Consider the following 28000-nt stretch of genomic DNA (forward strand, 5'->3'; position numbering starts at 1 on the left):
TTCCAAAGCAAATTGCAGCTCAAGCTACAATTCAGTATTCAACAACTAAAATGCTTGAGAACAACCACAGAGAGCGTGGCCAGAAAACGTGCCATAAGGAAAACAATCTGGGGAGGGCAGAGAGATTACTCCAGGTAGTAAGCAAGACGAACTATCACTTTGATGCCTTCTCTGGAAAAAAAGACATTCTAGGGAGGCTGTCTCCTTAACACCAGAACATAGCTCCATCTTTATCCCCACGCCATAGCTTCCTCTTGGAAGTTTCCCCATCAGATCAAGCTACTAGATTTTAAGAGTGCCTAACAAATTAGATAGCTAGTAGTATCGCTTATAGCTCGAACTTTTCAACTTGAGAGTTGAAAAGTTTAAGTGTCACCACTGAACCTGACCGTGTTAGAACACCAACACACAGAAATTTTAGAGATAAAAACAGGTGAGGTGACTAAACAAAAAGTCTCCTGTACAATAAACAAGATTTAAGTGTCCACTCTAGCTCTTCTAGCAGTTGTTCTAGGGAACAGAACTTGGCAAACAGCTAGGGGACACCTAATGTGAACTGCTTCTAAGGAATCTGCAAGAGGTCAACAACAGGCTTACCCGTTATAACCAAGTCTTAAATTCACTCCACTGGCCTGCACACAAGTAAATAGTTTTTAAGGTCTCCCTCAAAGTCAGAGGATGGTTCTAACACACGCATATCCTAGCCTAGTATCAATCCCAGTCTCAAATACATGGCTTTCAGTATTTTCCTGCATTTTGTTATCCACAGAACATCACTAGTAGGAAATGAAGTTGAAGAGTCATAAGTAAATGCAATTCCATTTATTTTCCAGCAACATCCCATACAAAAGCAATAGAAACATTAACTGCTTTCAGCAGAAAGTCTGTACAGTGTTATCATTTACAACAGTTTTACATTTAAAACCAGAAAATTAAAAAAATGAATCACTTTACCTACACATTGTTTTCTTGGCTTTATAAACAAATGACTCATGACTATTTACAAATTTCAAATTCAGGCTACTGCTTCTTAAAGCATTATTGCCTGTGATTTACCATACTGACCTCCAATTTCTTCACAGTATTTAATTTCCAATTGTTTCAGAAACCCTTTTGCAAATAAAAAACAATCTGTGTTTTTTTTAAAAAAACCCAACCAATCAAGGGGTAAGGCAATTTAATTTTATAGTAAAGAACTGCAGTAGATGAGTTTACTAGTACTAATCAGCAGTACGATTCAACTACCACCTATATTGCTTCAAGTCATATCCTTGTAGTAAAGACAGATGGAAAAGCAAGGTAATAAACGGAGGCTCAAAAACATCTCCCTACTTTGCTCTTGGTCTACAGGTGGATAACTGAAATTATGGGAGGGGGGAGGCCAGAATCAGTAAGATCTTGCTGAACAATTTATCATTACTTAAGGTAGCATTGCCTTTGGCTATTTTTTTCTATTGAAAGGTTTTATAAAAAAAAAATCTGATATACATAAATTAAAAGTTAAAAATAAGTCACACAACTGAATTGTATTTTTACACAAGTTTGGTCCAGAGAATATGTAGACCAACCTGAACTTAGAGAATAGTCTTCAACTTTGCTTAAGCTTTCTTACTATTAACAGTTTATGAATCGAGCTAACCTCTCAAATTTAAAAGAAACTTCCTCTAAAACAATTTGCACGAGACTATTTAACTCACAGTATCGAAATCTTTGAGTGGTTCACTCAAACACACTTCCAAATTGAATTCGCCTTCTGCTTGAGAGTCAATGTGTCTAAGTTTGGTGGGAGTGCCAGAACAGGTATCCTGGAATTCAAAGTCAGTTAATAATTAAATACAGGTTTAGTTATGCAATAATTCATTTAACTTCTGTAATTCATTTAGACCACCCTATAACAGAGGCTTACAAACACTTTAAAGGCCATACAAAATCCCAAGGTTAGACTCAAGATTGAAGAAATTTAATGAAGGCTTCTGCCCATTCAACCACATTCTAAGATTTCTTGCAAATGTTTTAAGGATCTCTATATGCGTACATTGAAACATTACATAGACTCAATATTCACCAGAGAAACAAATCCAGTAATAAAAAAAACATTACTAGATCTTTAGTGAAGGTTACTGCTCAGCTGTACTAAAAGCTTTCTGGATATAAAAAGAGATTACTTCAAAAAGTCTGAACATGCCAAGAAAATTACATCCTATTTTAACATTAGATATTGCAATCTACAGTAGTATTGCCACTGTACACCACACTTCATAACTGAGATGCTTTGAACAGATAAATTTTCTTTTGCAGGCCATGAATAAGAGAGATATCTGTCATTTGAGATGGTCACTTAAGTTCTAACCCTCTGAACTCAGACTACAAACTGATATTGGCTACAGCTGGGAAAATGTCTGAATTTAAAAATTGTTTTATAAACAGTCCCTAAACGCAGCGGATTATGGAATTTCTCATGTATTCAGGCTGCTCTGGATCTAATTCCAAGTAACAGACTAATTATTAATAAATATTTATGCAAGTAAGAGATATGCTTACATCATTATCTTGACAGCTTGTTTGAGATTCAGTAGAATTACTTGCAACAGATTCTGTCTCCATCTCACCAAGGTCAACAGGACTCCTGTAAAATAATTAACAAGCATACAGCTTAAAAACAAATTCAGTTTTTTAGTAGTAAGTTGCACTTTGTAGGTAGGTGCGGTTCTGAAAATGATTGCCAAACAAAAGAAGAGAGACCGACAGAGATTATATGGACAGTGGTGGCAAACTGCAGAGACCAAACAGAATAGCAGGTCACCTGAATACAGCCAAAATGGACAAGGACTAAATTGAACTCTTGAAATTGAATATGGCAATTTGTCAAAGCCAAATACCCAACACTCAAACAATGCCTCAGTACAAATGAGAACAAATGTTATGCAAGAGCAAGGAATTATTATTTTTTTTACCCAGAAAAGGTTTCATCAATTTGTTTTGCAACATAAGATTTAATATCCAATATACACAGAACTAGACCCCAGCATTTGAAGATAGACTAGTATTTCAACACTGACTTATACCATAGGCGTCAGGCTGAAATACCAATTCCCCTCACGATTGCAAGTAAAAGGATGCTAAAAGTAAGCCTTAGCTTTTAGATCCCATTGCTCCATACTGGTTTTAAAATCAGCACCACTGTTAGGTAAAAACAGTAGTTTATTACCACTAAACTTTCCTGCGTAATTAGTTACATCTGTGTACCTTCACTGCGTAGTCCCACAGCTTTAGTTTGGATGTTCCCTGATAAGCTTTATTGCTTTCTATGGAGGAAAGTAACTAGTTACATCATTCGACATCTTGTAGAGCAGAATACCACAGTAGCTTGGACTGTGAATGCTTGCGGCCGTGCTTTTAATTTAATGGCACCTTGAGATGATTTTACAAATACTTCTTTCCTCCTCTCTGCTCAAGAAACAAGAATATTTACCGTTGTTCTTGAACTAGCAAGCAAGAAGGCTATGAGGCAGGTTCTTGTACATTCTATTGGTCCAAGCTCAATATTCATGACATCTGTCAATTAGCGAGAGCTCTCCAGCACTGCTTATATCCCAGATTAATGTACAGACTGCTCTGAAAGAACCAGCTTGCTTCAATGGTGTGATATTTTCTTTTATACAGCAATGCAGAACGAGCTCTGCTTTCACCCACTGGACATATGTTACACAAGTGAGGGATATCTCTGCATGCCCTTGCAAGGACAGCAGGTAAGTCCAGTCATACCAACTAGGTCCAGAAAGCTATTACATATTTTGACCAAGAAGGAACTAGATAGCACTAAGCGTGGCAAGTAGCTAATAAAAACATTCAGCAATCACTGACTTGTCTCAAAAAGTGCTATGCTGTTTTAGGTGAGGTTTTTGCCCTTTTTTTTTTTTACTATGAGATTTTATATATGAATTTCTATAAAGGTTATCTCAAATATTCTATACATACATTTCTTGCAGATCACATCCTTCTTCAGTAGGTGGATCCCAGGAATGCAATGCAACTTTCCACAGTTTAATTTGCTGGTCCCATGACCTACGGCTGTACTTCTTAAATTTATTTGGAGTTCTGGGATGAACCCCTGGTATACGATGGCATCTATTCAGATATTAGACATGAAAAATCTGTTAACGCTTTTCACACAGACATATCGTATAGCTTTGTTAAAACTGATTTATGTTAGACTGATTGCCTGCTACACAGAATTTGCTGGGTTGTAATGAGCCTAATTATATTATTTATGAGAAAAGACGACTGCGAAATTCAGCACTCAAGTGAAAAGCTGTCATCTCCACATGAACATTTTAGTTTTTCTGTCTTCAAGTCAAATGAAACAAAAATGGATTCTCAATCTTAGGTCTGAAAACTTCAGCATGAAATCTCTGCATCTAACATATTCCAAACTTAAAAGCAATGACAGTCCATTTTGTCTTTTCGTTTACTACTGAGAAAATTGACTGCAAAAAGGAGTTTCATTTCTTCTAGTTAACAAGCATAACCAAAAAAACTTTCACTTTCATTTCTGCAGCATGAGAAAGTTCGAAGGGATATTCCTCATGTACCAACTAGTAAAAAAAAAAAAAAATAAAATCCATGTCTCATTTGATTGTGTCACTTATCTGTTAAAAAGTTGGCTTAGAAGGTATAATTTGTAGATGCCTTCTATTTGAATGCCTCAAATACCAAGTTTAGTATGTTAATATGCCTACAAAGAACAGGTATAACTTACAACTGAACATTTAGTTTACCAGAAACAAAAGCAGCTTACCTAGGAACTTCTTTAATGTATCTATCATATGCAATTGTGTTTTTTCCATAGTTTATCTGTTTCTGTCTTCTCATCAAAACCACTTCATCTGTCTCAAGTTCTACTGTCACAGTGGACTCCTTTGAATCAGAACTAAAGAAAAAAACATTGTAGATTTGGGACTGCTAGAAGAAAGCAAGCAATACACAAGAACAAACCCACATGTAGAAGATTATGAAGAGAGCTGTTTAAACTTTTCAGATGAATGCTTGGGATTGTTGGAGCAGACTTAAGATGAACTATTTCAAACTAAGCATTTCCAGAAGCAACACAGTACATGGGAAAATTCAGACGTATCGTTAGGATTTTCCTCAGCTAAGCTAGAAATTTAACCTACCTTCCAGAGGATGACTTCCTTTCTCTTGCAAATTCATTGATCAGGAGTTTTCTTCTGTATCTGTAAGAGTTCAAATCAGTATTAATAACATGCATCCACAAAGAGAACATGTAAGGCTGCACTGTCACAGCTGATGTTACTTCTCGGCTAAGAAGCAGTCTTGAAGAAGTCAATCCACACACTATAAACACCTTGACACTATGGAATGGATGTTTCAGTTTTCCCCTGAAAAAAATAAAATCTGAGGAATTTCTTTTCCTAAGTCTTTTCCCTAAAAATCTTTTTATAGCAATGATATGCAAAACCAGTAAATAGTGAGAGGACATTCAAAGTAATTCAAATCTAAGAGATTCGGGAAAGGATTCTGCCAAAAGGGAGATATTTAGTGATACACATCAATTCTACAGATAGTATACTTTGTCATTCCTGTAGGACTTAAGCCAAAGCTGACCTAAAAGCAGCAGACATGCAGCCAAGGTTGGTCAGATTTTACTGCGATGGTAAAGTTAAAAATAGAAGTCAGTACAGATTCTACAAGACTACCGTTTCCCCACTTCATATTAAACACCCAGGGGTACCTTGCAATTTCTTTGTTAACACTGGTCCTCATTTCATCTTCTTCCACTGCAGTTCCCCAATCTGAACACCGGGAAACAGGTCCTGGGCCTTCTGGTGTTGTAAAACTATTGGAAAAAAAAAAGCCTCTTCATTAAAAATTGTATTTTATTGTATTACCAGAAACCCCCGGCATCTTCCCCATTCACAGCTTGATAGCCATTTAATATATTCCTTTACAGTACTCACAATGGCTTGTATTGTTCTAATAAAATGTCATCATTGTAAAATTAAGCATCAGTTGAGAGTTCCAGCTTGAGGTTGTATGGTTTGGGATTTGTTTTTTTTTTTCTTGAAAACTTTATGTAGATATCTGTAGAAACATACCACTGCAGCATGTAACCTAGCCTACACTTTCAGTAACTTTGAGCTGGTGTCCTTCAGCAAACATTATGCTAAATACCAACTTCACGCATTTACTCACTTATTTTCACTCCACTAAATGAGTTAACAAATATTTATTCTTTCAGGATTGCAGAGTCATTAGCTATATGGGAGACAACAGTTAGAACACAGAACTAAATTGTACAGTTAATTACTTAAAATTACACAATAGCACCAGGAGTTTCTCCATGTGAAAATATACCTAGTAGGGAAGGCAAGGGGACAAAAAAACCAGTCAATTTTTAACTACTAAACTGAGATTTGCTACGACTTTGCAAACTGTTATGTAACAGATTCAGACTACTGCAAAGGAATAAGCTCATATCACTTCCCAGCCAACAACAGTTGCCTACATCAAGATTACTGAATGTGTTTTCCAGTTCCTGTACTCCTGATAACTGATTTTCCTAAAGTACAAACTCAAAACCATATCCTACAGACCAGAGCTTTTTCAGTGGATCTGGAAAGGCTCTGGAGACTTACCAGGGTTCCGCACAAAGAAGTCCCTTGAAGTCAGGGAATTAGATCCAGCTGTGCTAAAACCAGTTCCAACTCCCTCCCTGCTCCCAGCTCAGAAATTAGTTTGCGCTACTTAAAAGTTTTTGTTAAATTGAAACTAAAACTTCTTTTTAGACGAAACCCAGTTACCAACTCAGAAAAAATAAAAATCCATAGCAAACAGTAGAAGTCCCTCTGCAAGTTATCTTTTCAGCCTCCAAGGATTTTTAGCATTTGCTTATATTAACTTTGCTGAAAGTGCAGGCCACATTCAACTATTGCTCTCCCGTGGTAGAGAACAGCTCAATCCCGGAAGTACCTGGTTAGTCCCACCATCTGAACTTTCTCTTCAACGCTGTGTCATACCTTTTTGTACTTGTTTGATTCTGTATCTGTGCTGTGTATACATAGAATTAGGGACAACCTTGGACAGTCTACAGCTTTTTCTCTTGATTAATTTGCTCTGTGACAGTACTGCTGACATACTAAGCTCAGCTGTCCTTCTTCAGGCACTCATTCCCACGTGCCATTTCGCAGTTGGTGAGAAGCTATAGCGCTGTGCTAGGACTGCACATGGCACTCAAACTCTGCCAGAGGTGCAGAAAAGCAAGGCTGTAACTGCCCCCTCCCGCCAACTGAATCTGTTGCACGACCCGGCCTCCATCCTGATCCTCTTCCCATTTTTAAAGTTTTATTTTGACAATGTTGAGTTGGCATAAACAAAGAGTAGTTTTACTGCAGGAAGAGAACAACTTCAGTCAGAGCTGAATCCAAACTAAACCAGAAAGAACGCCTGTTCAATTCAATACTGGAAGACACAAAAAAAGCACTGCTTAATTAGGTTGAAACTGATGAAGCCATTTGTAAAATTTTGTCTTGGTACTCCTATTCAAACATGCTTCCTGAAATTAATTTCTGGATATTGTAACTTGAGCCACTGACCAACGTCTTCCCCAGTTATTATCAGCAAAGAAAAACAGGTAGTTACAGGGCACAACCCATCTTACTCTAGATAAGAAATCTACATTCAATCAACTGGGCTGCAGAGGACAACTCCCATCCACTGATAAAAGGGACTGTGGCATGAATGGCTCAGATGTAGACAGGGATATAAAATACTTTGACTAAACTGAAGTTTACTTGTGCTGGGAAATGGTAAGGAAGGTAAGCGAGCAGCGGTATGAACAGAGTGAGTGACCTCAGAAGTGGACTCCATCACACATGTGCTGACATGTTTAGATACAACTTTTCAAGATGGTCTGTGCTGCCTTCAGACATACGAAGACAGATGACTTTTAAGACTTGAATTTTTAATTTGTCATCTTATTTAATTTTACCACAACATACACAAGTATGTACAGCCTGTTTCCACAAACATAACTGGCTTGGTGCAGTTATTGCTTCATAATAAATGGCAGGAAGCATGAAGTAGGACAGAAGATGATGAAAAACACAATTAAAGACATAAGAATGAAAAATGGTTACTCTTAAGAAGTGGCTTCAAGATAAGAACACTGCACTAAGTTCTTTTCCCTCCTTTAAGATCAGCTATTTATGGTCGATGAGTGATTTATAAAATAAGCAGGGCTTGAAAAAACAAGTACAATAGTCAATTCAACAGCTCCTGGTGAACAAAAGAGCAGAGTTATCTCTATGGCAAGCACTATGTACCTGTCCAGCCTGTTGTCAGAAGGTCTGTACTTGTTTTCATCAAAAACGGATGAATCAAATTCATTCTGCTTTCTCCGCTTTCCATCTGCACCACGTTTCCTTCCTTGGGACCAGCGAGGTGGAGGCTGTGGGCTGGCAGCAGACAAGCAAAGACAACGTGAACATGTTAGGTGGCTTTATTTTATCAACCTCTTTGAATCATAGTATGGTTCAGGCTGGAAGGGACCTTAAAGATCATCTAGTTCCAACCCCCCTGCCCTGGGCAGGGACACCTCCCACTAGACCAGGCTGCTCAAAGCCCCATCCAGCCTGGCCTTGAACACCTCCAGGGATGGGGCAGCCACAGCTTCTCTGGGCAACCTGTTCCAGTGCCTCACCACCCTCACAGTAAAGAATTTCTTCCTAACATCTAATGTAAATTTCTCCTCTTTCAGTTTAAAATCATTACCCCTCGTTCTATCACCACACTCCCCGATAAAGAGTCCCTCCCCATCCCTCCTACACACTTGCTTTAGCTACTGGAAGGCTGCAGTAAGGTCTCCCTGGAGCCTTCTCCTGGCTGAACAACAAACATCACCCCATGGAGACACCACAGTTTATTTACTCATTTTACTTCAACAAGTCGAGCTTAGCGACCACAACCAGGCGTGGCCCTTAGGAGTCCTCAGAAGGGGGCTACCCCCGGAGAGGAACACTGCGATCAACGGCCCCACACCCTGCCCCCCACCGCCCGCCCTCGCAGGCGACACGGGCAACGGGAGACCTGGCCATTTACACCTCTTCCCCTCCGGCGGGACCTTCAGCCCCGCTTCCCCCCAGGCGGCCGGGGGGAACCCGCCAGGGGACCCGCACCTCAGCTGAGGGAACATGGCGGACACCGCCCGGCGGCCGTTGGGGCGGGGAGGTCACGCGCAGGTGCGTGCGGGCCGCGGCTCGACCCTACTCCGCCTGAGGGACTGGGAGGGCGGGCGGCTCGCCGTCGTCCGTCGCTCCGCCACTGGAGAGCGGGGAAAAGGGGAGCGATGAGCGCCGGCACCCCTCACCTCATACCGGGGCATACCTACCTGCTCTCGGTGCCGCCGTGCGGGCTCCTCTGGCGGAAGGACATGGCAGAGGGTGACCTCGGGAGGGCTGGAGGGAGAGCCGGGCGGCGCGGAGACTGGAGCGGGAGTGAGCGGCGGGCGGTGAGGGAGAGCAGCAGCAACCTACCTTCCCGCTCAGCCCTTTCGCATCTCCCGCCGGCGCTGACTGACACCGCCCGCCCCGCCTCCCCGCGGGCCCCTCCATGGGGACAGGTATGCGGGGGAGGCGGGGGGGGGGAGAAGAGGGAAAACGCAGCCACCAACCCGCGTCCTCTCCCCGCCAGCCCAGCCCGCTGGTGGGTGCAAAGCAAGCGTGTTCCCCGCCGCGGCGCCCCCGGCCCCGAGAAAATTTATGTGCGCGCGTGTGTCCCCCGGGCCGGTATAATGGTTTAGCCCGCTCCCGCCGGCCCCGCCCCGGGGCGTGTTGGCGGGAGAATGGAGCGCGGCGGCGCGCGGTTTTGGCGCGCGGTGGCGGGGGGGCGGGCCGGGCCCCACAGCACGGCGAACCCGCGTCAGGCAGAAAAATAGCCGGAACAAAAGGATAATTATAGAATCATAGAATTGCCGTGGTTGGAAGGGACCTTTCAGATCACTGAGTCCAACCATTTACCTAACAGTGCCAAAGCCACCACTAAACCATGTCCCTCGGCACCACGTCCACCCGTCTCTTAAAGACCTCCAGCGATGGTGATTCACTCACTTCCCTGGGCAGCCTGTTCCAATGCTTGACAAACCTTTTGGTGAAGAAACGGTTCCTAATATCCGGTCTAAACCTCCCCTTGCGCAACTTGAGGCCGTTTCCTCTTGTCCTATCACTTGTTCTTTGGGAGAAGAGACCGACCCCCACCTCACTACAACCTCCTTTCAGGTAGTCATGGAGAGCAACGAGGTCTCCCCTCAGCCTCCTTTTCTCCAGGCTAAACAACCGCAGTTCCCTCAGATGCTCCTCATAAGACTTGTTCTCCAGACCCCTCACCAGCTTTGTTGCCCTTCTCTGGGCCCGCTCCAGCACCTCAATGTCTCTTTTGTGGTGAGGGTCCCAAAACTGGACACAGCACTCGAGATGGGGCCTCACCAGTGCCCAGTACAGGGGGGCAATCACTTCCATAGTCCTGCTAGCCACTGATTGCTGAGATTTAAAGATGAAGGGTTGCGGTAATCAGCATGGCTCTTCAACCCGTGAGGAGCATGTGGTACTTCAACGGCCAGTTCAAGCCCTGTAGCAGACTGTTAGGACATAAACTTGGATTCTATGAAGTGACATGGCATTAAATAACATTTCATATCACTATGGAATAAGGTCGGGTAATGCCGTGAGGCCGCTATGCTTTACTAAGTAGAGTTTTCATGTGTTTTTAATTGCAAATGGATGGCATGAGGTCCTACCGATTGGTGAGGTGTGGTACGTGCTGCCGTCTTACAACAGTAATTTAGAAACAACCTGAAGGACTCCTACAGCAGAACACAAGCACAGCTTTAAATAAAAATACCTTTGTGGCCCTCATGGGCTGACAGCTGGTGGGATGCTTCACAGCAAGGCATACACAAACCGGGCAGCATTGGCTTCTTCTGGCCTTGGTGCTGCTTCTTGGGACACGGGACGTAGCTACCACAGTCACAATGGCACCGCTGGTACAGTTACCTCTAGGTAAAGAGATTTTATCTCCAGCAAGCAAGGAAGCATTCATATTTCAAAAAGGCATTAGATTATTCAGATTCTTGCAGGTCTGGTATTCAACGTGTGATTTGGTAGCAACGAGAATGGGATGTTTCTTCCTTTGTAGAACTAGGTTGGGGTTTTCTTCCTTTCTCAGATAAGCAAACATGTCAACGGTTGTCGGAATAAGGTTAAAACAGTCAGCAAAGAATCACAGAATTGCCTAGGTTGGAAGGGACCTTTCAGATCATCCAGTCCGACCATCAACCTATCACTGACAAAAACCATCACTAAACCATAAGAGATACAATATTCTTAATTTAATAAAATTTATTGAAATTAGTAAGAGATAAAGCACAGGAAATAACATTGTTCTTAAAGGAGAATTTCTTTTTCTGTCCTAGAATTCAGTTTCTAAGGTATGCAGAGTGTTTAATTATGTATTGCATTTCTGCTTGTTCAGATGCAGTCTGCATATTCTCATTCAGCTCTACAGGAAATAGCCTGTTTTCAGTATCCTACAACAATTCCTGTCATGATGCCTCAACTGAAACCTTAAAAATTACAAGAAAGTGCCTCCTTCTGCTTCAGTTCACAGGAGAAGCACATGGGAGGAGAAAGCCCACAGCTGGGATATCCATCCTTTTTTTTCTCTCTAACAAGAGCCCCAGACGATTTCATTAAATCTGTTTATTCTCAACACATTGAGGTAATATTCATCCTGTACTTTCTGGTCATAAATTTTCTGCTGTCAAAAGGTAAGTTCTCAAGAATTTCAGGCTTTGTAAGAGCTATTGTCACCTACAGCCACTGTAGCTCTTGCTTGCCATAGAAACTGGCACAATTTTGCATTAATTCTAATAACGCAGTTTCTTCTAACCACGTCTCACCTGTGCATCATGAAGTGAATCATCCGCTGCACTGGCCCAGCTGGCCTCTCCATTGCGGGCATTTGGTTCCTGCCTGCAGCATGCAATTAACTCCTTTTCCCTAGCCAAATCTTCACTGCCTCCTCTTAAAAAAAAAAAAAAAAAATTACCACTGTAGAAGTTGCGATAACAAAAGTTCAAAAAAACAGAGCAGAATTTCACTCGTGGTATCAGGATACAGAAAATAGGATTTTTAACTTAGTTTTAGCAAGCTTTCTTCTGGATCATATGCGGTTTGCATGTCAGTCTACATTTTTACTGGAGCAGCCTCATCTTTCTCTCACAGGTAGCAGAAAGCCAGCAAACCTTGGCTCCAGTTACTTCTTGGCAGAAACGCAGTTACGCATTCATACTGAATCTAGATCATACGAGATAAACGCAGGGAGTTAGTGTAAATAAGTTACCGAGCTCTGAAAACAATACAAAAATTCTGCAGGTTTTACCAGAGCTTTCTGGTAAAGCTTTCTAGTGCAGATGTGGCCTTCATCCAAAACACTTCTGATGATATTTAGGGATATGAGACTATCTGAAACGCTGCAATTACCTTGAACTTACAGCCACTGCTGTTCTCAAGCATCTCTGCTCTTTGGCTCATTCGAAGACCAGACACCTCAAGAGCAGCAAGGGGAAATTCAGCTGTTGGCTCAGCAGGTGCAAAGCAGCCCTGGAGCCAATGTCTGACAGATTAAAGAGCATAAACATGTCTTCCAATGAACCTGGGGGAAGTAAACCTAATATTCACTCCTGTAAGTAGTGAGTAAGAGTGAGTAACACTTGCAAGATTAGCAATGAGACATGTTTGATGGATGGCAGAAGTAGCAAACTAGAGCTGTTTTAATTTTTTTTTTTTACATATATTTTGAACAGCTTAACACGAAAACAACTAACGAAGCCCAGCAATGTTTTTGGAGAGACTTTCTGAGCACATATTGACAGGTGGTGTTTTGAATTTATTTTATGAAGATACACTTCAACCTTGCTATGCATGAAGTATGCTGAGAGGGAGAATTTACATCTCTACTGTAGAAACGAAGCATGGTTTACATTTATTTATTTTATTTACAGAAATGAAAGTGAACGATGTCTGCTATTCTGACTTGCATTTCAGGTCATCATTTACATAGAATTGGAGCTCTTGTTGTCCGTAAGTTGAGTAGAAAGGACACAGCCAGCAGGCACAGTGGGTGCCAGTACACACCTTCACCTGCTAGGAAGAAGGAATTTTCCAAACAGCACAACTGCAGCTGAAGCAAGTATGTTGCTTTGGATCCATATTATTTAAAGTAATTAAGACAGTCGTCTGAGGAACAGCACCTGCAATATGCACCTTAGTCTTTCTGCCTCTTCTTCACCACATATTCCTATTAATAAAAGGTCTCCAAACTCAAATCTTGAGTACTTCTAGGAACACATTAATTTCTTCCCATTTTCTGATTAATCTTTCTTGGAGAGTTGAACAGTATGGCCTATAGGAACACCCCAGCTGAAGTCTGATAAATAACCAGGCAGCCCTTCTTACCCCTTTTTCAGTTCGCAGATATAAAAGGGGCTTTCTTCAAGGCTGTGCAAAACCATACAGCACAGTATCTACAGCTGCTTTTAACTCTGGGCATAAGAGCAAGGGTAAGAAGGTAGAGGTCAGAGAAGGGTCCCAGATCAGCACAGTAACAACTGCAGAATTTTCTTCTACCAGAGATCACTGCAGTATTATATATGCACTCTTGAAGGCCAAGAGGAAGCACCTGCTCAGGATTGCTCAGATGTGTTGAGGATCCTCTTCACGGTGAGCTCACAAAGCTCATAGCATTGCTCATTGTTAAAAGTGGGAGAAATTCACACCGTTTTTTCCAAAAAGGCACAAATACTGTTCAACCACTTGGCTGATTTATATTTTTTTTTGCAAAGCAGTGCCAGACAATGGATGGATGAAAACACACAGACAACTCACACTAACTTCTCAGCAAAACTAACAGCTTCAGAAGCGGAAAGACGACTGCTCCCTGCCAGCCTGCCTTGGGAACCGCGCCAGACCAAGAGTCTTTAGACATAATTTGCAATGGCTTTTAGAAATTAAACAGTTTGAAATCACAGCAGCTAGCTTACTATTATTTTTTTTTGCATTATTTTGCTCGACTTTTCAATGGTTGTACATTTCTTTTCCCATTTGTGAATGCACCAAATTAAAATGTTTCACATCTACAAATTGCATCTGCATTCTCATTATACGTATGTATCTCAAAGACATCCTGCTAAGTATGTATTTGGAAATGGTGTTTTAGCTGTTTAATAATGCTTTTTGGGTGGAATGTCTACATACCTAGTGCTCCTGGCTGAAATCAGTAGTATTTTGAGAAGAAGTAAGGAGAACTGCGTTCACTTTCCATCAACTCATTGTTTTTTCCTCAAAGGTTGTACACAGGTCTTGTACTTTTCTCCGCAGAGGTCTCTATTGTAGGATGTCTCCAAAGTGTCTGCCTTTGGGCGATAACAGTTGGTCCAGCTCTACACTCAGTGAACCACTAAGGTTTTAAAGTACTAGTGTAAATGGATTTAGCTTGGAATTTCCTTTCCTTTTGCCTGGCCTTACTGTAAAAATACAAACTCACACATCTTGTGTGGGACCAGCATAAATATCTGTGCTCCTGCAGGAGAGTTTGCTATGCTACTTCTCCTTTCCCACACACTTCTGTGGGAAACAGAACTGCGTTCCTGAGCCAAGGATAAGCTTGAAGTACAGCATCAGTTCAAAACACGTACAAACAAACTCCATTTCCTCCAGCCTTGCTCTGAGATAAGACGATTTGAACGGCATGTTTACCTGAACTCACCCAAGCTAGCCTGATAGAGGACAGCTTCAGCCTGGCAGCCACGCAGCATTTTTAGCAAAACGCTACGTACAAGTTAAATTCAGTTTATCAAGCAGAACTATCTGCTGTAACAGAGCTTAGGGGTTACAGCTGCCTTGCATTTTTCTGTCTTTGCCAGTAAAGAAAATCCTCAGAAAAGCACTTTCACACTACAGTGGGAATTTTAAGGGGAGAGGGAGATACCCTCGTTACTGTGACCTCTAAGGAGCAGTTTTAAAAACAAAAGTACACATATAAACAATGGCATTTCAGAACTGCTAGTGAAGGACTGTTTCTACAAGCACAGATAATGTATCATCTGTGAGGAGATTCTCCCAGTGGAAGCATACCAAGAGAAGATACATGACGCTTCTTGGAAGAAAATTAAACCTGGCTGGTGAAGTTCAGGTTTTATTTTGGCTGAATTATGAACTGAGCACAAATTTATGCAAACTAGATTTAATTAAAATAGGTAAAATTAACGGAGGACTATTAAATACAAGTTGGGGGTGGAGTGCCAACTTTGCTTACCTCAGTTGTAAACTCTTATGTCAAATAGCTTCGGATGGATAAACAAGTGAATGGATGGAGTGCATTCCAATTTAACGGCTCTGTCTGGACTGATGAGGGCACTGTTACTAATCAGGAGGCATTACAATGGTTCTCCATCCGGTGGCAGCACTGCATGAAATTACTTTACCAGACCTCAAACCTCATCTGCCCAGTACCATTCCTTTCCTTGTGCTAACAAAGCTTGTCAAAGCATACAGAACCTGGTTTAGAGAATAAATCTGCCCAAAATTTAATTGCCACAAGCAGATTGGTTATTCTACTTCAAGTCTAGGTATCTTCAACTGAGAAATACAAGATCTTTTAAAGACTGCTGAATTACAAATCCTATGGGTTTGTGTCCATAAATCCGCTGCAGGCCCCATCCATCATAGGCAAAAGCTTAAGGGCTCTGACAGCTAAGTTTAAGTATTTAATGATAGCCTACTACTCTCACCTAGCAGCTCCATCCTCTCCAGGAGGACACCTTTCTCCTAGCAGAATGGGTGCTGGGGCTTCAGCTGCTCCCTTTCACTAGGTTACAATGCACTAAATACAAGTTCTTGACAAGATGTCAGAATAGAAACTGAGAGGCTGGACACAACCCAAGTTGTAAACTCCCTTCAAGAGTTTGATTTAATCTCCAAAGAGTACTCCTTCCCCTTTTTAGCTAAAAAAACCCCCAAAATAAACAAAACACTCTAAAACCAAAAAAAAGGACTACTGAACCCAGATATTCCTTATGCAATGAAACTCTGAAAACACAACAGCAAAAGCAGACTAATGGGGATTTTTAAAGTTAAAGACTTTAATTCTTCTGCATAAAGACAAAATGCCAAAAATGTAACACATTCCCTTATTTACAATCATCATAAATCACATGAAAGCATGCACACTGGAACAAGGTTCTAAATATTACTTCTTAAAAAAGTGCTGTACAGATGTGTTCCTTGTATACACACACTCCACACCTTGTGGTGTTTGACTGAGCCATCCTTGTGCTGCGACACTACTGCCTGAGCATGCCTGGAAATAGTGTTTTGGAAGGGACTGGGAGTCGTTTCTGGAAACGCAGCTTACTTCCACATCATCAGCGCAATGGGCTTTTGGCCTTTGGCTACACTGCCAGCCTCACAAGGCTGCTGTGTGTCATTCCTAGCACTGCCACAGTTCTGCAGTGGCCTCGCAAAAAGCCAAACCGAACTCCTGCAAAAAGACAGTTCCCAGCTCTAAGAGACATTCGTATCCCAGTACATGCTACATAAAATGCCACAAGGACTGTAAAAAATTCTTGTAACTGGCACATGAATCTGGTCTAAACTCCACTGTAGCCACAGCCCTCGCTTTGACCTTCTCAGCACAGTTAAGAGTTAAAAAAGGAGAGCCTATCTCAACACCGTCACAACCCTTAGCCTGGACACCCTATGCCCAAGAGCAGCTCCAAACCTGTAAATACTGCTGTTAACCTTGTATTCCTGTAGGAACAGCAGGCACTGAACTCATCCTCTGCTAAGCAGCAGATTGGCTCTTCAGGTCAGGCTGCAACACACATAAAAGCAAAATCAGGTACTTAGGCTGTGTTGCTGTTCAGTCACTCATCCCCGTAAAGAGAGTGATCTGATTTTAATAAACCATCTACCTTTCCTTTCTCTTCTCTCACTAGGCTTAGGCAAACGCTAGTTTGATATATCTTATCTCAGAGAATGGTAAATATACCAAATGGATGATTCAAAAACTAAGAACAGTTTGTCTTTAATAACTGGAGAAAGGTTGAAATTATCTACATTCTTTTGAAGCAGTTCTTCAGGTTGGATGTACAATTCTGGTTCAGTAGAGGAAACAGGGTTTAACTCCTTGATTTAAGGGGTGGCATTCTTCAGTTTGACCGGATATCAGACCAATTCACCAGCGTAACATTAGCACACTCTAAGTAGCATGATCTCCAACAGCAGGATCCATCAACTGAAGTAGCCTTTACAATATAATGCACATGTCATCTGTCAACGTGGGTAAAGCAGAAATATTCTCACAAAAGATATAAGGAACATCCATCATCATTGTAGCACAGGCTTAATGAAATCTGCAGTTTTACGCTTGAGGCAGAGCTTGCAGAAAACAATCTATCCTTAAAGATCTGGAGAAACCTAAACAAAAAGGCAGATAACAGCATTTTATAAATATGATATATCTAGCCATTAACAGCAAAACATTTACTCTTCTAAGCTGTAGTGTTACAGTAGAAGTAAACGGAACAGAGCATTGCAAATGGTGAACTCAAAGCACAGTAGAAAATACAAAGCCATATTGTCCGTACTTAAAAAAGCATTACAGATAGTATGAACGCTTTGAGAACGTAAGTTATTGGAAAACACCCTATATTCCTAAAGTATCTTTCAAACACAAAATGAAGCAGTTGAGCCTATCTTTCCCAATCTCTTGCATCATTTTCACCTAAATGTAATTATTAATTCATAGAACACATTTTCTTCTCAATTTTAATTAACACATTCCTGCTATATCTTGTGTCCTACTGACTAAGGTTTTTCCTTTAGAAAGCAACCAGATAGATTCAAACTTATGGACATTTAACTGAGCTCCAAAACAGCCGCGTTTATTTTTCCTGTTTGAGACAGAAATTTTCTTTTAGCAAGAGGGTGGGTGATGTGGAATTCTACCATGTAACCCACTATCTGGTTTTCAAGCAACATTCACCTTCCACAGTTAAGAGCTCATCACACTTAAAAAACATGGTTCAAGGCAGTGTTTCTCTCAAATATTGATCTCTGCATACCAGGAAACCAACGTGTTGCTTTATAGAGTAGCTATTTAACTCACTTTCTACATTTCATGTGTCCCAAAGATAGTTTTTCCATTACAATGAGTGATTATGAACCCATGAGTATACACGCTCCTTGTAAGAGCCTTATTTACAACAAAAACAACTGCAAAGCAGCTAAATAACAACTGACTATACAGAAGACCAGAAAGGCTCTCTTAACTGTGGTGTACAGAAGCATGCTTCTTTTACCTGAACATTTCACCTTATGTTGATTGCACATACGCTGACTGTAAATCTCTTCCTCTTTCAGTGCAGATTTTATGCGACTGCACCAGTTTTCCAAGACTTGATCTGCTGATCTCAGCCTATATCCCTATTCTTCAAATCATTTTCTGTCACAGGAGAAAGTCCTTCTTCGATAGTTCTATATACAAAGAGAGACTAGATATTTTCAAATAATGAATTAGCACTTTAGAACAGTAAATCCATATTAAGTCTTATTCATGCTTAAAGAATTTAAATTAAAAATCAATGAAGTCATTAGAAAAAATGCCATTAGCGCAATTTTTAAAAGCTCTACCTGCCTTTTCTTCATGTAACTAGAATTCAAAACCTAAGGAGTGTAAAACTGTGTGCCATATTCTTAATACCATATTCTTAATGAGTTCTATTATGCAAAATATTACAAGATCACTATTAAACAAACATTTAGATCCCAGTCCATAATGTTTCCAAGCCTGCATTAAGTGTAGATCAAAGATAATCAAATTACACAACAGACTATTAGCTAAAAAAACCCTGTTTGACTCAAGATACTACCCATCCTATTAATGTACCACAGGACTCTACAGTCCAAAAGAAAATTTTCATTGAAATTTACTGCTACAAAGTTGTGGCTTTATCACAAAAATATTATGAGGCAGAAAAGCTGCCACTGAAATAATTAAAAACAAATGGCACTTTTCATTTGGGTGATAAGATAAAATACATTGTTTTCTGGATGAACAGGTAAATATTTCAATTTACTAAGTCTGAAGTACTAGAACTTTTAATTAAAGAGCTGTATTAAATACAAGAGGATGGGATAAAATACTAAGATAATAAAGGAGCAAAAAGAGAAACTGATCTGCTTGAACTGAACAGTTGGATTCTGTATAACGATATTGCATATGGGCTACTCAAAGAGAACTGGTAAATTAAGTAGTCAGCATGATCTCACCTTGGTATTTAAATTTTCTTCCTCATTATTCTACCTTCAGTGCTTGTACTTCCCCATCCCCTTTCAGGGTATTCTGACTGATGTCCTTCCAATAAACTGCTACAAAGTTTAAGCCTACAAAAAAAAAAAAACAAACCCACACCCAAAGATTACATAGCTTTATTACGGTAACTTTTTTATACTTAAATACAGCTACAACTTGCTATTTACTCTAATACAGACTATAACGTGAGAACGTAAGGATAGAAGTTTACCACACAACATAAAGACTGGCCAACCCATCCCTCAAAAGAATAGTAAAAAAAATTCCATGTTTATAATAAAAGCTTGGATTGAAATACAGTAATAAGGCAACTATGCTTCTAATGTAACATGCAAAAAAAGCCCCTGATTGATAAGCTGCATTTCCTACCTCTCCAGCCTGCAGTCAGTATCTCTCCAAGTTTTGCTGTCAGGCAGAAAGCAGCTGGGTTTTTTCTGTTTCTGATTGTTCCATCCTGAAGAACAACTGGCTGGAACTGGGTCACTGCATAAAAACAAATAACTATCATTGTTATCAGCTACAAAACAACTTAATTTCTCAGGAGACGAAGAGGAAGCTTTCAGGTCCTGGGCTGAGGAAGTGAGAGGTGACAACCACGGGGACCAATTCTATAAAATGCCATTGCTTTCCATAAGACAAAGAAGGTTTAAGGGGCTCAGCATCTTCCAGCATTACTTAATGGCAGAAGCAGCAAAAAGCAATACATGGAGAGTCAGACTGGAAAAGCCAAGTGAATTCAAAGAACAAAAATAACAACCAAACATACCACACGTTGGAGGAAGTGTAAGGAGAAAAAAAAAAAAAGTAGTATTAAACACACAGCACAAGCAAAAAACAGAAAGAACATCATAATCATTATGGTATTTACCCTGTTATTTCTATACCATGTTGTACTGTCATTACTTCATCATTTTCACCAAAGGCTTCCCACTCTGAGCACTTTGAAAATGCCTCTTGATGTCCTGATTCAGTAAGACTAGAAAGAAAGTGAAAAGGTCTGAAACCATGGACTTCTGTCTCACAGTTCCTCTTAATTCTTCTGAAGATAAGGGGGCTAAATAGAGAGAAAAAAGCCACACCTTTATAAACATTTTTACTAAGGTTAGTATGAGAATTCTACTAAACCCCAAAAAACTTAAATCATTGTTCCAGTTTTTCTGCGATTCTGACAAAACTTTGTATAGGGTTAAACCATGCTCTCCTCTACATAGCCTATTATTTCCCACTTATAGGAAGACTTCTTATGCAGCAGCTAGGAAAGAGGAAAAAAAGAAATATGATTAAAACCAATTGCTAGAGAAGTAGTTTCATTCCTGAACAACTTAGAATAAAGAAGGTGTTAGCCTGAAAAAATCTACCCTTCTATTATCCATTTTTTAACATTAACCTCACTCTGTCCCAGTTCCAGGCTGGGTGACAGATTCCTTGTTATTTAAACAAGCATTTTCTTCCATGCCATCCTTCATAAGGCAGGAAAAAGCTTAATCAAAATACACAAAGCTTCTTTCACATCCCTTCATGAGTACATATTCTCTGTAATACCCGTAGCAAATGTAACACAGCAATAATTAAACAGGCACTGAGTTTCAGTATTCACTGACAGACTTAGGAGTACACGTTGGGCTCCATTCCTTTACCATAAAATTAATCAACTTGCACATATCCTGCATGCCAAAAAGCAGAATGCAAGGCATGTAAAAGGTATGGGAAATAACTATCGTAATTTCAGAATTACAACCTCTGAAGCAGAAACCAGGTTCCATGAGAAACCAAGAACAACACATTAGTGTTGCCTAATTCTACACACAAAAAATAACTTACATTGTATCTTCTGACACTGAAGTTTCTTCATCTTTACAACGGACCACTGTAAATATTTGCTATCATACAGTACAATTATTCTGGCATGACTTCCTTTCCTCACTAAATTGAACATACATTCATATAAAATTAAAGCTATTAACAAATGGAGGGATAAATACAGTCATATTCCAAAAGTCAATTCACAGTATCAATGAGTCTCCATATGGAGAATCATTTCATACCTTTCCAGTGTGTGGTACATATGTACATAATGGTTTTTGCTGTTTGAAACCACAGAGGAGTCAGAATTGTTTCTTTTTCTGCGTTTCCAGACTGGAGAAGAATCGGGAGAACAGGGACTGCAAAAATAAGACATAGATTTTACACACACATTTTTTATCTGTGTTTAAATGCTTATCAGAGTTCTGCAAAATAACGTCCCATGCTACACAGAAGACTTTTTGAGGTATGATTCTTCAGTCACAACAGAGGAAAACGACTCAAATTTTGGTAACAACTCCACTGTATTTTGAAAGCAAACCCAGGCACAATTGCACAATAAACTTGGTAGCAGAACCATTTTCAGCTCCACACACATATCCCCAGATTAAGACACCTCAGTAAACAGGGAAGTGCATGAGGTGCTTCACTGTTAGTCTCCCTGCCGTTCTGCACAGGAGTAATACTGTTAATTAAGGATGCTTCTAAAACAAGTATCCTATTTTCAGCACTTGCCAACAGTGGTTAAAGAAACCTCAGTACTCCACTGTATAAACAGAGAAGCTGAAAAAACACTGTTTTTTTCTGCTGTTAATCATATGACTCTGTAACGCTGGTGATTCTTCCACATTCAATGCTCTGTACCAGTAATGGATTATATTCAACAGCAAAAGTGCCAAACTCCAAGTCTGAGTGTTAACTGTACTCCCTCACTAAACATTTCCTAAAAAAAAACCCGACAGCATCAATGTGTATTGAATTATTTCAGTAACTTAGCCAGAGACGTTTTATCTCATACCTCTCCGGCGTGTAGTCAGTCAGCCTGCATTCATCTTCGCACTCATTTCTCTTCTGCTTTTCATCAAACACAAGGGAGCCAGAATCATCCTGATCTTTGCAGAACCATTCTTGGGAACTGCCTGACGGTTCTGTACTACTAAAAACAGAAAATAAAAGAAAAAAAAGGATTTAAAATACTACCCATCTAGCTTACCACTCCAAGCAGAAGACAGTTAAGCTGCAGTAATAATTAATAGTTCATCTCATATGACATCCAAATAGTGCAAACAACTGCAACTTCCACCATAGATCAGTTACAACACAGCTAAAACTGTTCACACAATGCAGTTAAAGAACTAGTAGATTTCTACTCTTTACCTCCCAATTGACTAGTCCAGACCTTATAAAGTATTAGGTGGTGTCAGTTAGTGGAGCTAGCCTTATTACAGAAATTCAAAGTTCTGAAAAGATATTTTAAAAAAAAAAAAAAATCCATCTTGACTACAGTTGCCACTCTCCTGCAGAGAGCACAGAAATCTCACATTCTTACACTTCTCAAACCCTCTAACATATGGTTACTGCAGGAGAAAGGTTGTTCCACTGACATCAGAAAAAGGAAAGACAGAAAGGTTATCAGGGACACAGTAATCACTGAATTTCTGCTTATGCCTATCCCTTTCTAGAGAAATAATTTCACCTTGTGCTCACCAGTGTAAACAGAGGGAAAGAGAGCGTACTGCTATAGACAGGCCAAATGTCTTCCTCCCCAAAGCACCTTATTGGAAATTAATTTAAGCTAAATAATGGGAATAACTTGAAGACTAACAGAATTCAAACGGAAAACAAGGCATTCAAGGAGAATTTCTGAGCCTGATCACGTCTCTTGCTCTGTTAGGAATGCTCTAAAGGAAATAGAGTCCTCCTGTGAAGCAAGAGACATGCTGGCTTAATTCACCCATACACACACTGGCTGCAGATCCCAGGTTTCTTCAGTAGGAGGATCCCAGGCATGCAGTGCTATCTTCCACAGCCTGATCTGCTGGTCCCAGGATCTACGGCTGTACTTCTTGAATTTGTTGGGAGTTCTAGGATGAACTCCTGGTATACGCTGATTCCTGTAAATACGCAGTAACATTTATTATTTCAGAACACGATTTTTGTTCTTAAAAAGAAATCCCCAGTCTCTCAGATCACACAGGCATCAGTGGCCTAATAAAATTCTCATATTTTTAAACAAGTAACTGAAGTGCATGTATTCTAAAACATTGTCAAAAACAGACCACACAAGAAACAACTAGCAATAACATGCTGAGTAAGACTAGAGGTTTATCCAGTCCAGCACTCTTACAGCTGCCAAAAGCAGATCCCTACTGCCCGTGGACAAATACAAAACAGAAGAAGCATAACTCATACCCCTTCAATAGTATCCCAGCCTCCAGCTACTTCTATCTCAGTTTTTCTGGGCTGGGTGCAGTTTCTTTGTATTTAGTATTGCAGCGAGTCTGGCTGGGATGGAGTTAACTTCCTTCATAGCAGTCCCTGTAGTGCTGTATTTTGGATTTATGACTAAACAGTGTTGATGATACGCTAATTTCTGGCTATTGCTGAACAGTTGCTGAACCTGCTCTGCCCCACCCCCTCCTGCATCCACTAAGTTGAGGGTGAACTGGTTGGACAGCTGACTCAAATTACCCAAAGACATATTCTACACCATATAATGTCATGCTCAGCAATAAAAAACAGGGCAGAGGAAGTAGGGGAGGTGTCCTCCAAAGTGGCCACTGCTCAGAGACTGTCAGGCACCAGTTTCCTTGTGGAAGCTAGTGAGCAACTGCATTTGCATCACTTGCTTTCCGCCCCGGCTTTCTTTCCTGTAAGGCTCACTGCAGTCCTACCACTGATGACAAAGTAGCAAGCAAAATTACAATTCACAAAGCAATTCAAAACTCTTTGAAGAAAAAAGTGCCATTGAAGATGTGATCATGATATTGTGTGATATCCGTGATCAATTACTATATCTGTTGTTGATTTTTAGTCATCTAGTCTAATCTTTCAAGTTTTGCTCAACAACAAGCTTGCAGTGTCCACTGCACTTGGCTGGCAATTTTCCACAACAGACTCTTACAGGTAGAATACAGAGAAAGCTGGTAACTAGAAGTAGTGAGCCATATTTAGAAAAACACCTCTAAAAAATAACCCTCAAAACAAAAAACCAAGAACACACAAAAAACCAACATCCACACATTAGTACAGACTAGCTTCTGAATCTTGACGGCTCTGTAGTAAGCAGAGAGGGCTGGCTAAGAAATCTTGATTTAAGTGCCACAATTCACAGCCTCTGCAGCTCAAAGCAGAATGACAGAGGAAGCCAGAAATCCAGATTTTGATTTGTTAGTTACTGATTAATCACTGAAGACTGGTTTCCCTTACCAATACTTAAATGCAAGGCTTTATTCGGTCCTCATTCAAAGCTGTCATTTTCTGGTATCAATTAACTTCACACTGGCCTGGCAACACAGTCACCAGAAGTGTCACAGGGAGCTGATTAATACAGAATTTATCTGAAGTATATTTGCTACTAGCAACAGCAATACACAAAGGGAACATTTAGCTTTAAATTATCCCTAACTAAAATCTTTTATATGCAGAAAATACCTGGCCTATCTTTGATAAAAATCAATTGATTTAGGTTTTCTTCACTTACTGTTCATATAATTTTAAGAAAACTAAAGCTGTGCACTAATCTATAGACATGTCAGGAACAAATAAGAGCTTATTTGGAAACGTGGAACAGAGCGTAACTTACTTTGGAACTTCTTTAATGTATCTGTCATACGCAAGGGTATTCTTTCCAAAATTGATCTGTTTTTGTCTTCTCCTCAGGACCACTTCATCTGTTTCCCTTTCAGCTGGATTAGCAGAAGCACTTGAAACAGAACTTAGAAATGAAAATTAGAATTAAGTTAAAAAGAACCTTAATGGCTTTACAAGTTATATAAACACATACTCTAAAACTGCATGTATTCTTACATAGGCAGCACAATTCCTACTTCAGTAGTTTACAGAAGTGAAAGCTGTGCTAACCAAATGAATCACTACAACAAAAAGAGTAGGTTTTGCAAGTTAATGCAACTGCTCAGGTTTGTAACAAGTAAACATACACCCGAGGGTACTGGTGCTAGAGCTGCCTTAGTAGAAGCTTATAGCTAGTCGTACAGCAAGCAAATCAAATGATACGGGATTATGGCATATATGTGTAACACCCTCCTGATATAAATATGAAAGAGCTTAAACTCAATAAAGCGAAGATGGATAACATAAAGGAAGCTAGCTTGAATGATCTAACAGACATTTCTCTCTATATATTTTTCCTTTCACTATCTAGTATTTTCTTTTATGGAAAGTTGCAATGAATATGCAATTTAAGCTTAAAAAGACAAGAATATGAAATGATAGATCATACAAGCTGACTTCTCAGTGCTACTCTCTCCTTAAGGCTTCCTTCAGGCTTGATATAAAAAAGCCTGGCCGTGTTTCAAATCTTCATTCATGCATGTAAAGTAGTTGGAGATCATCAGATGGCTATTGCTAAAACTAATGCAGCAATAGTTAAGAATTATTCAATACCTACTTCATCATATTTTTATTTGATGTCCTCATTGTTTTGCCTTCTTCAATTCCACCTTCCCAGTCAGGGCAACTAGAAAGAGACCTAGAATATTCTGGTGGTGTAGAGCTAGAAAATAACAAGAACTTGATATGAACATTTGATGCTCATAGCGTATTTAATGAACAGAAACTTCAACAGTGGACAAAAACTGCTACACAACTGTAACACCATGGGCATGTCACTACTCTGTTTCAGTTGAAAGTCAAACAAATTAAAACATTTCAGCTCAAGTCACCTTCAGCAGCGATGTAAGATTATCAGTTTTACTTTGCAGGGAAACAAAAAGGTCATGAAGTCAGTCAGATGTCAGAACATAGACCTGACCATCTCTTAAAATACTCCCAGCTCAGCCAATTCAAGTGCTTTTCTCTACTACTTGAGGACCTTCTCAATACTGCCATTCCATCAAACAACACAAATTACTTGAGATCAAAATCATCAGTCTATTCACTGCTTTTTGTCATCAGCTAAGGACTTTGTAAAGGACAGAGGAGATGCTTAAGAAATAGAAAAATGTCCACCACATTAGCAGAACTAATATTTTGTCAGACACCATCATATCACAACATACAATTTCAAGAATGTAAACTCTGCTGTGTAAAGCCAAAAAGGGAGCCAGGAAGCTCTTACTTAAATAACAGTTCACGGAATCACGGAATCTTCAGAGTTGGAAGGGACCTCTAGAGATCATCTAGTCCGACTCCCCTGCTAGAGCAGGATTGCCTAAAGCACGTAGTTGGATCACTGATGTTCTCTTGAGTGAAGAAACACTTACCAGGTTCCTCATTAACTTAAAAAAATATAATAAATGAAAACTGTAGAATGCTGGAATATTCTGAAGCACTGAAAACTTCTCCTTTCAGTCTGTCCACTTCTTTCAATGTTAATGCCTCAACATTTAGCATAAGCAATACAGAAGTAGATTAGCTTATGGTCTTACTTTCCCTAAACAGTTTCACATCCACAGATGAAAACTACTACCCATGCTGCCAACATTATTTTAACACATGACATAAAGATTCCACACCATGAAGAAATGTATCTACTCAGCAAAACAGAAACACAAAATGCTGCTAGCACATCCAGTTTGACTCACAACAATAACATACTGTTACTATTTTTTATGATAGCATCAAAGACATAGAAAACACTCCTGAATACAAGATCTTTCCTGAATCTTCGAAAGATTCATTTATTAACTGAAGCAATATTAACACCCTATCAGAAATTACAATCCCCTTCATATAATGTAATACTCAGAAACATATACGTAAAGTTTTTGCGTGCCCTCAGTAAAATATTTCACCTCTTCTAACTTACATCCTACACAGTTTTCTGCGCATATCCAAGCATTCACCACTTTTTACACTTCCTGGCAGACATTAATCCCAACCACCTCCTCCAGCTGAGGTCTTTAGTCTAGGATATCCAAAAGCAAAGCAAAATACTCCTGGAATACACCTACCTACAAAATTTGATCTCATCTCAAATTGCACTTGGTACTGAACTACAAAAAAAAAAAAAAAAAAAAAGAGTATTTACTAAAAACTGTACTACAGCTGAATACACCGAGTGCACTGTCAAGTGAAGAGACAAACATGGTTTGCCCACACTTACACACAAAGATGCGTAAGTAAAGCATAAAAATTAACAGCATATTGCTTCAATGCAGTTTTATACTAATATGGAAGATTTCATCAATAAAGGGCTTAAACTACTGCATCACTATATACCATTTCTCTCTTTCATATAGAATACTTGCTACTTGCTCATATTATGGCATGTATTGCAGTTAGACAAACTGAATGGTCTACTCTGGCATAACGCAGGTATCATTTGCTAACCCTGTGCCACTGCATTATTAGAAAACATTTAATTTAATCACATCCAAGGTTTTGGATTCTGAAATAAAAGAGTGGAGCAAAGTGAAGATTTAAATAACTTCACATTTATTCCGTACCTCTCCAGCCATTGGTCTAAATGTCTACACTGATACTCGTCAAAAGCCAAAGAATCCGAATCATTCCAGCTTCTGCATTCCTGTTCTTGATGCCAGCAACGTGGATGTTGCACAGAACTAGA

The 28000-nt window shown here is 39.9% G+C and overlaps 1 protein-coding gene across 3 annotated transcripts; it reads right to left on the reverse strand.

Moving 5' to 3' along the window:
- Window positions 1–852: 852 nt before the first annotated feature.
- Window positions 853–27995, reverse strand: SLBP (stem-loop histone mRNA binding protein). 3 transcript variants are annotated; one of them, XR_010071208.1, is made up of 13 exons: window positions 27879–27995; window positions 27384–27425; window positions 26549–26708; window positions 25880–25984; window positions 25055–25186; window positions 23214–23363; window positions 22268–22405; window positions 21492–21608; window positions 20315–20500; window positions 19816–19929; window positions 19404–19517; window positions 18434–18625; window positions 16194–17549 (listed from the first exon to the last, which is right to left on the reverse strand). XR_010071208.1 is itself a non-coding variant. In XM_063335848.1 (12 exons), exons 3-12 carry the CDS (start codon window positions 12031–12033, stop codon window positions 1689–1691), a joined length of 1092 nt encoding a protein of 363 aa, XP_063191918.1. In that variant the 5' UTR covers window positions 12034–12095; window positions 14328–17549; window positions 18434–18624; the 3' UTR covers window positions 853–1688. The 3 variants fall into 3 exon arrangements, 1 of the variants encoding a protein (XP_063191918.1); XM_063335848.1 differs by lacking the exons at window positions 19404–19517; window positions 19816–19929; window positions 20315–20500; ... (6 more) ...; window positions 27384–27425; window positions 27879–27995 and adding exons at window positions 853–1805; window positions 2542–2626; window positions 3979–4128; ... (5 more) ...; window positions 10915–11068; window positions 11972–12095 and having other exon boundaries at window positions 14328–17549; window positions 18434–18624; XR_010071207.1 differs by lacking the exon at window positions 26549–26708.
- Window positions 27996–28000: the final 5 nt, after the last annotated feature.

Source organism: Chroicocephalus ridibundus, chromosome 5 (genome assembly GCF_963924245.1).
Source record: "Chroicocephalus ridibundus chromosome 5, bChrRid1.1, whole genome shotgun sequence".
NCBI lineage: Eukaryota > Metazoa > Chordata > Aves > Charadriiformes > Laridae > Chroicocephalus > Chroicocephalus ridibundus.

Bases quoted from the DNA above. Each gene is read 5' to 3' on its own strand.
- SLBP (XM_063335848.1), bottom strand. From the start codon at position 12,033: ATGCCCGCAATGGAGAGGCCAGCTGGGCCAGTGCAGCGGATGATTCAC. The intron at 11,069-11,971 runs GTGAGACGTGGT...CTCTTTACCTAG, and splicing joins ATTCACTTCATGATGCACAG to AGGTAACTGTACCAGCGGTG. The intron at 5,235-5,752 runs GTACCCCTGGGT...GAACTCTTACAG, and splicing joins GTTAACAAAGAAATTGCAAG to ATACAGAAGAAAACTCCTGA.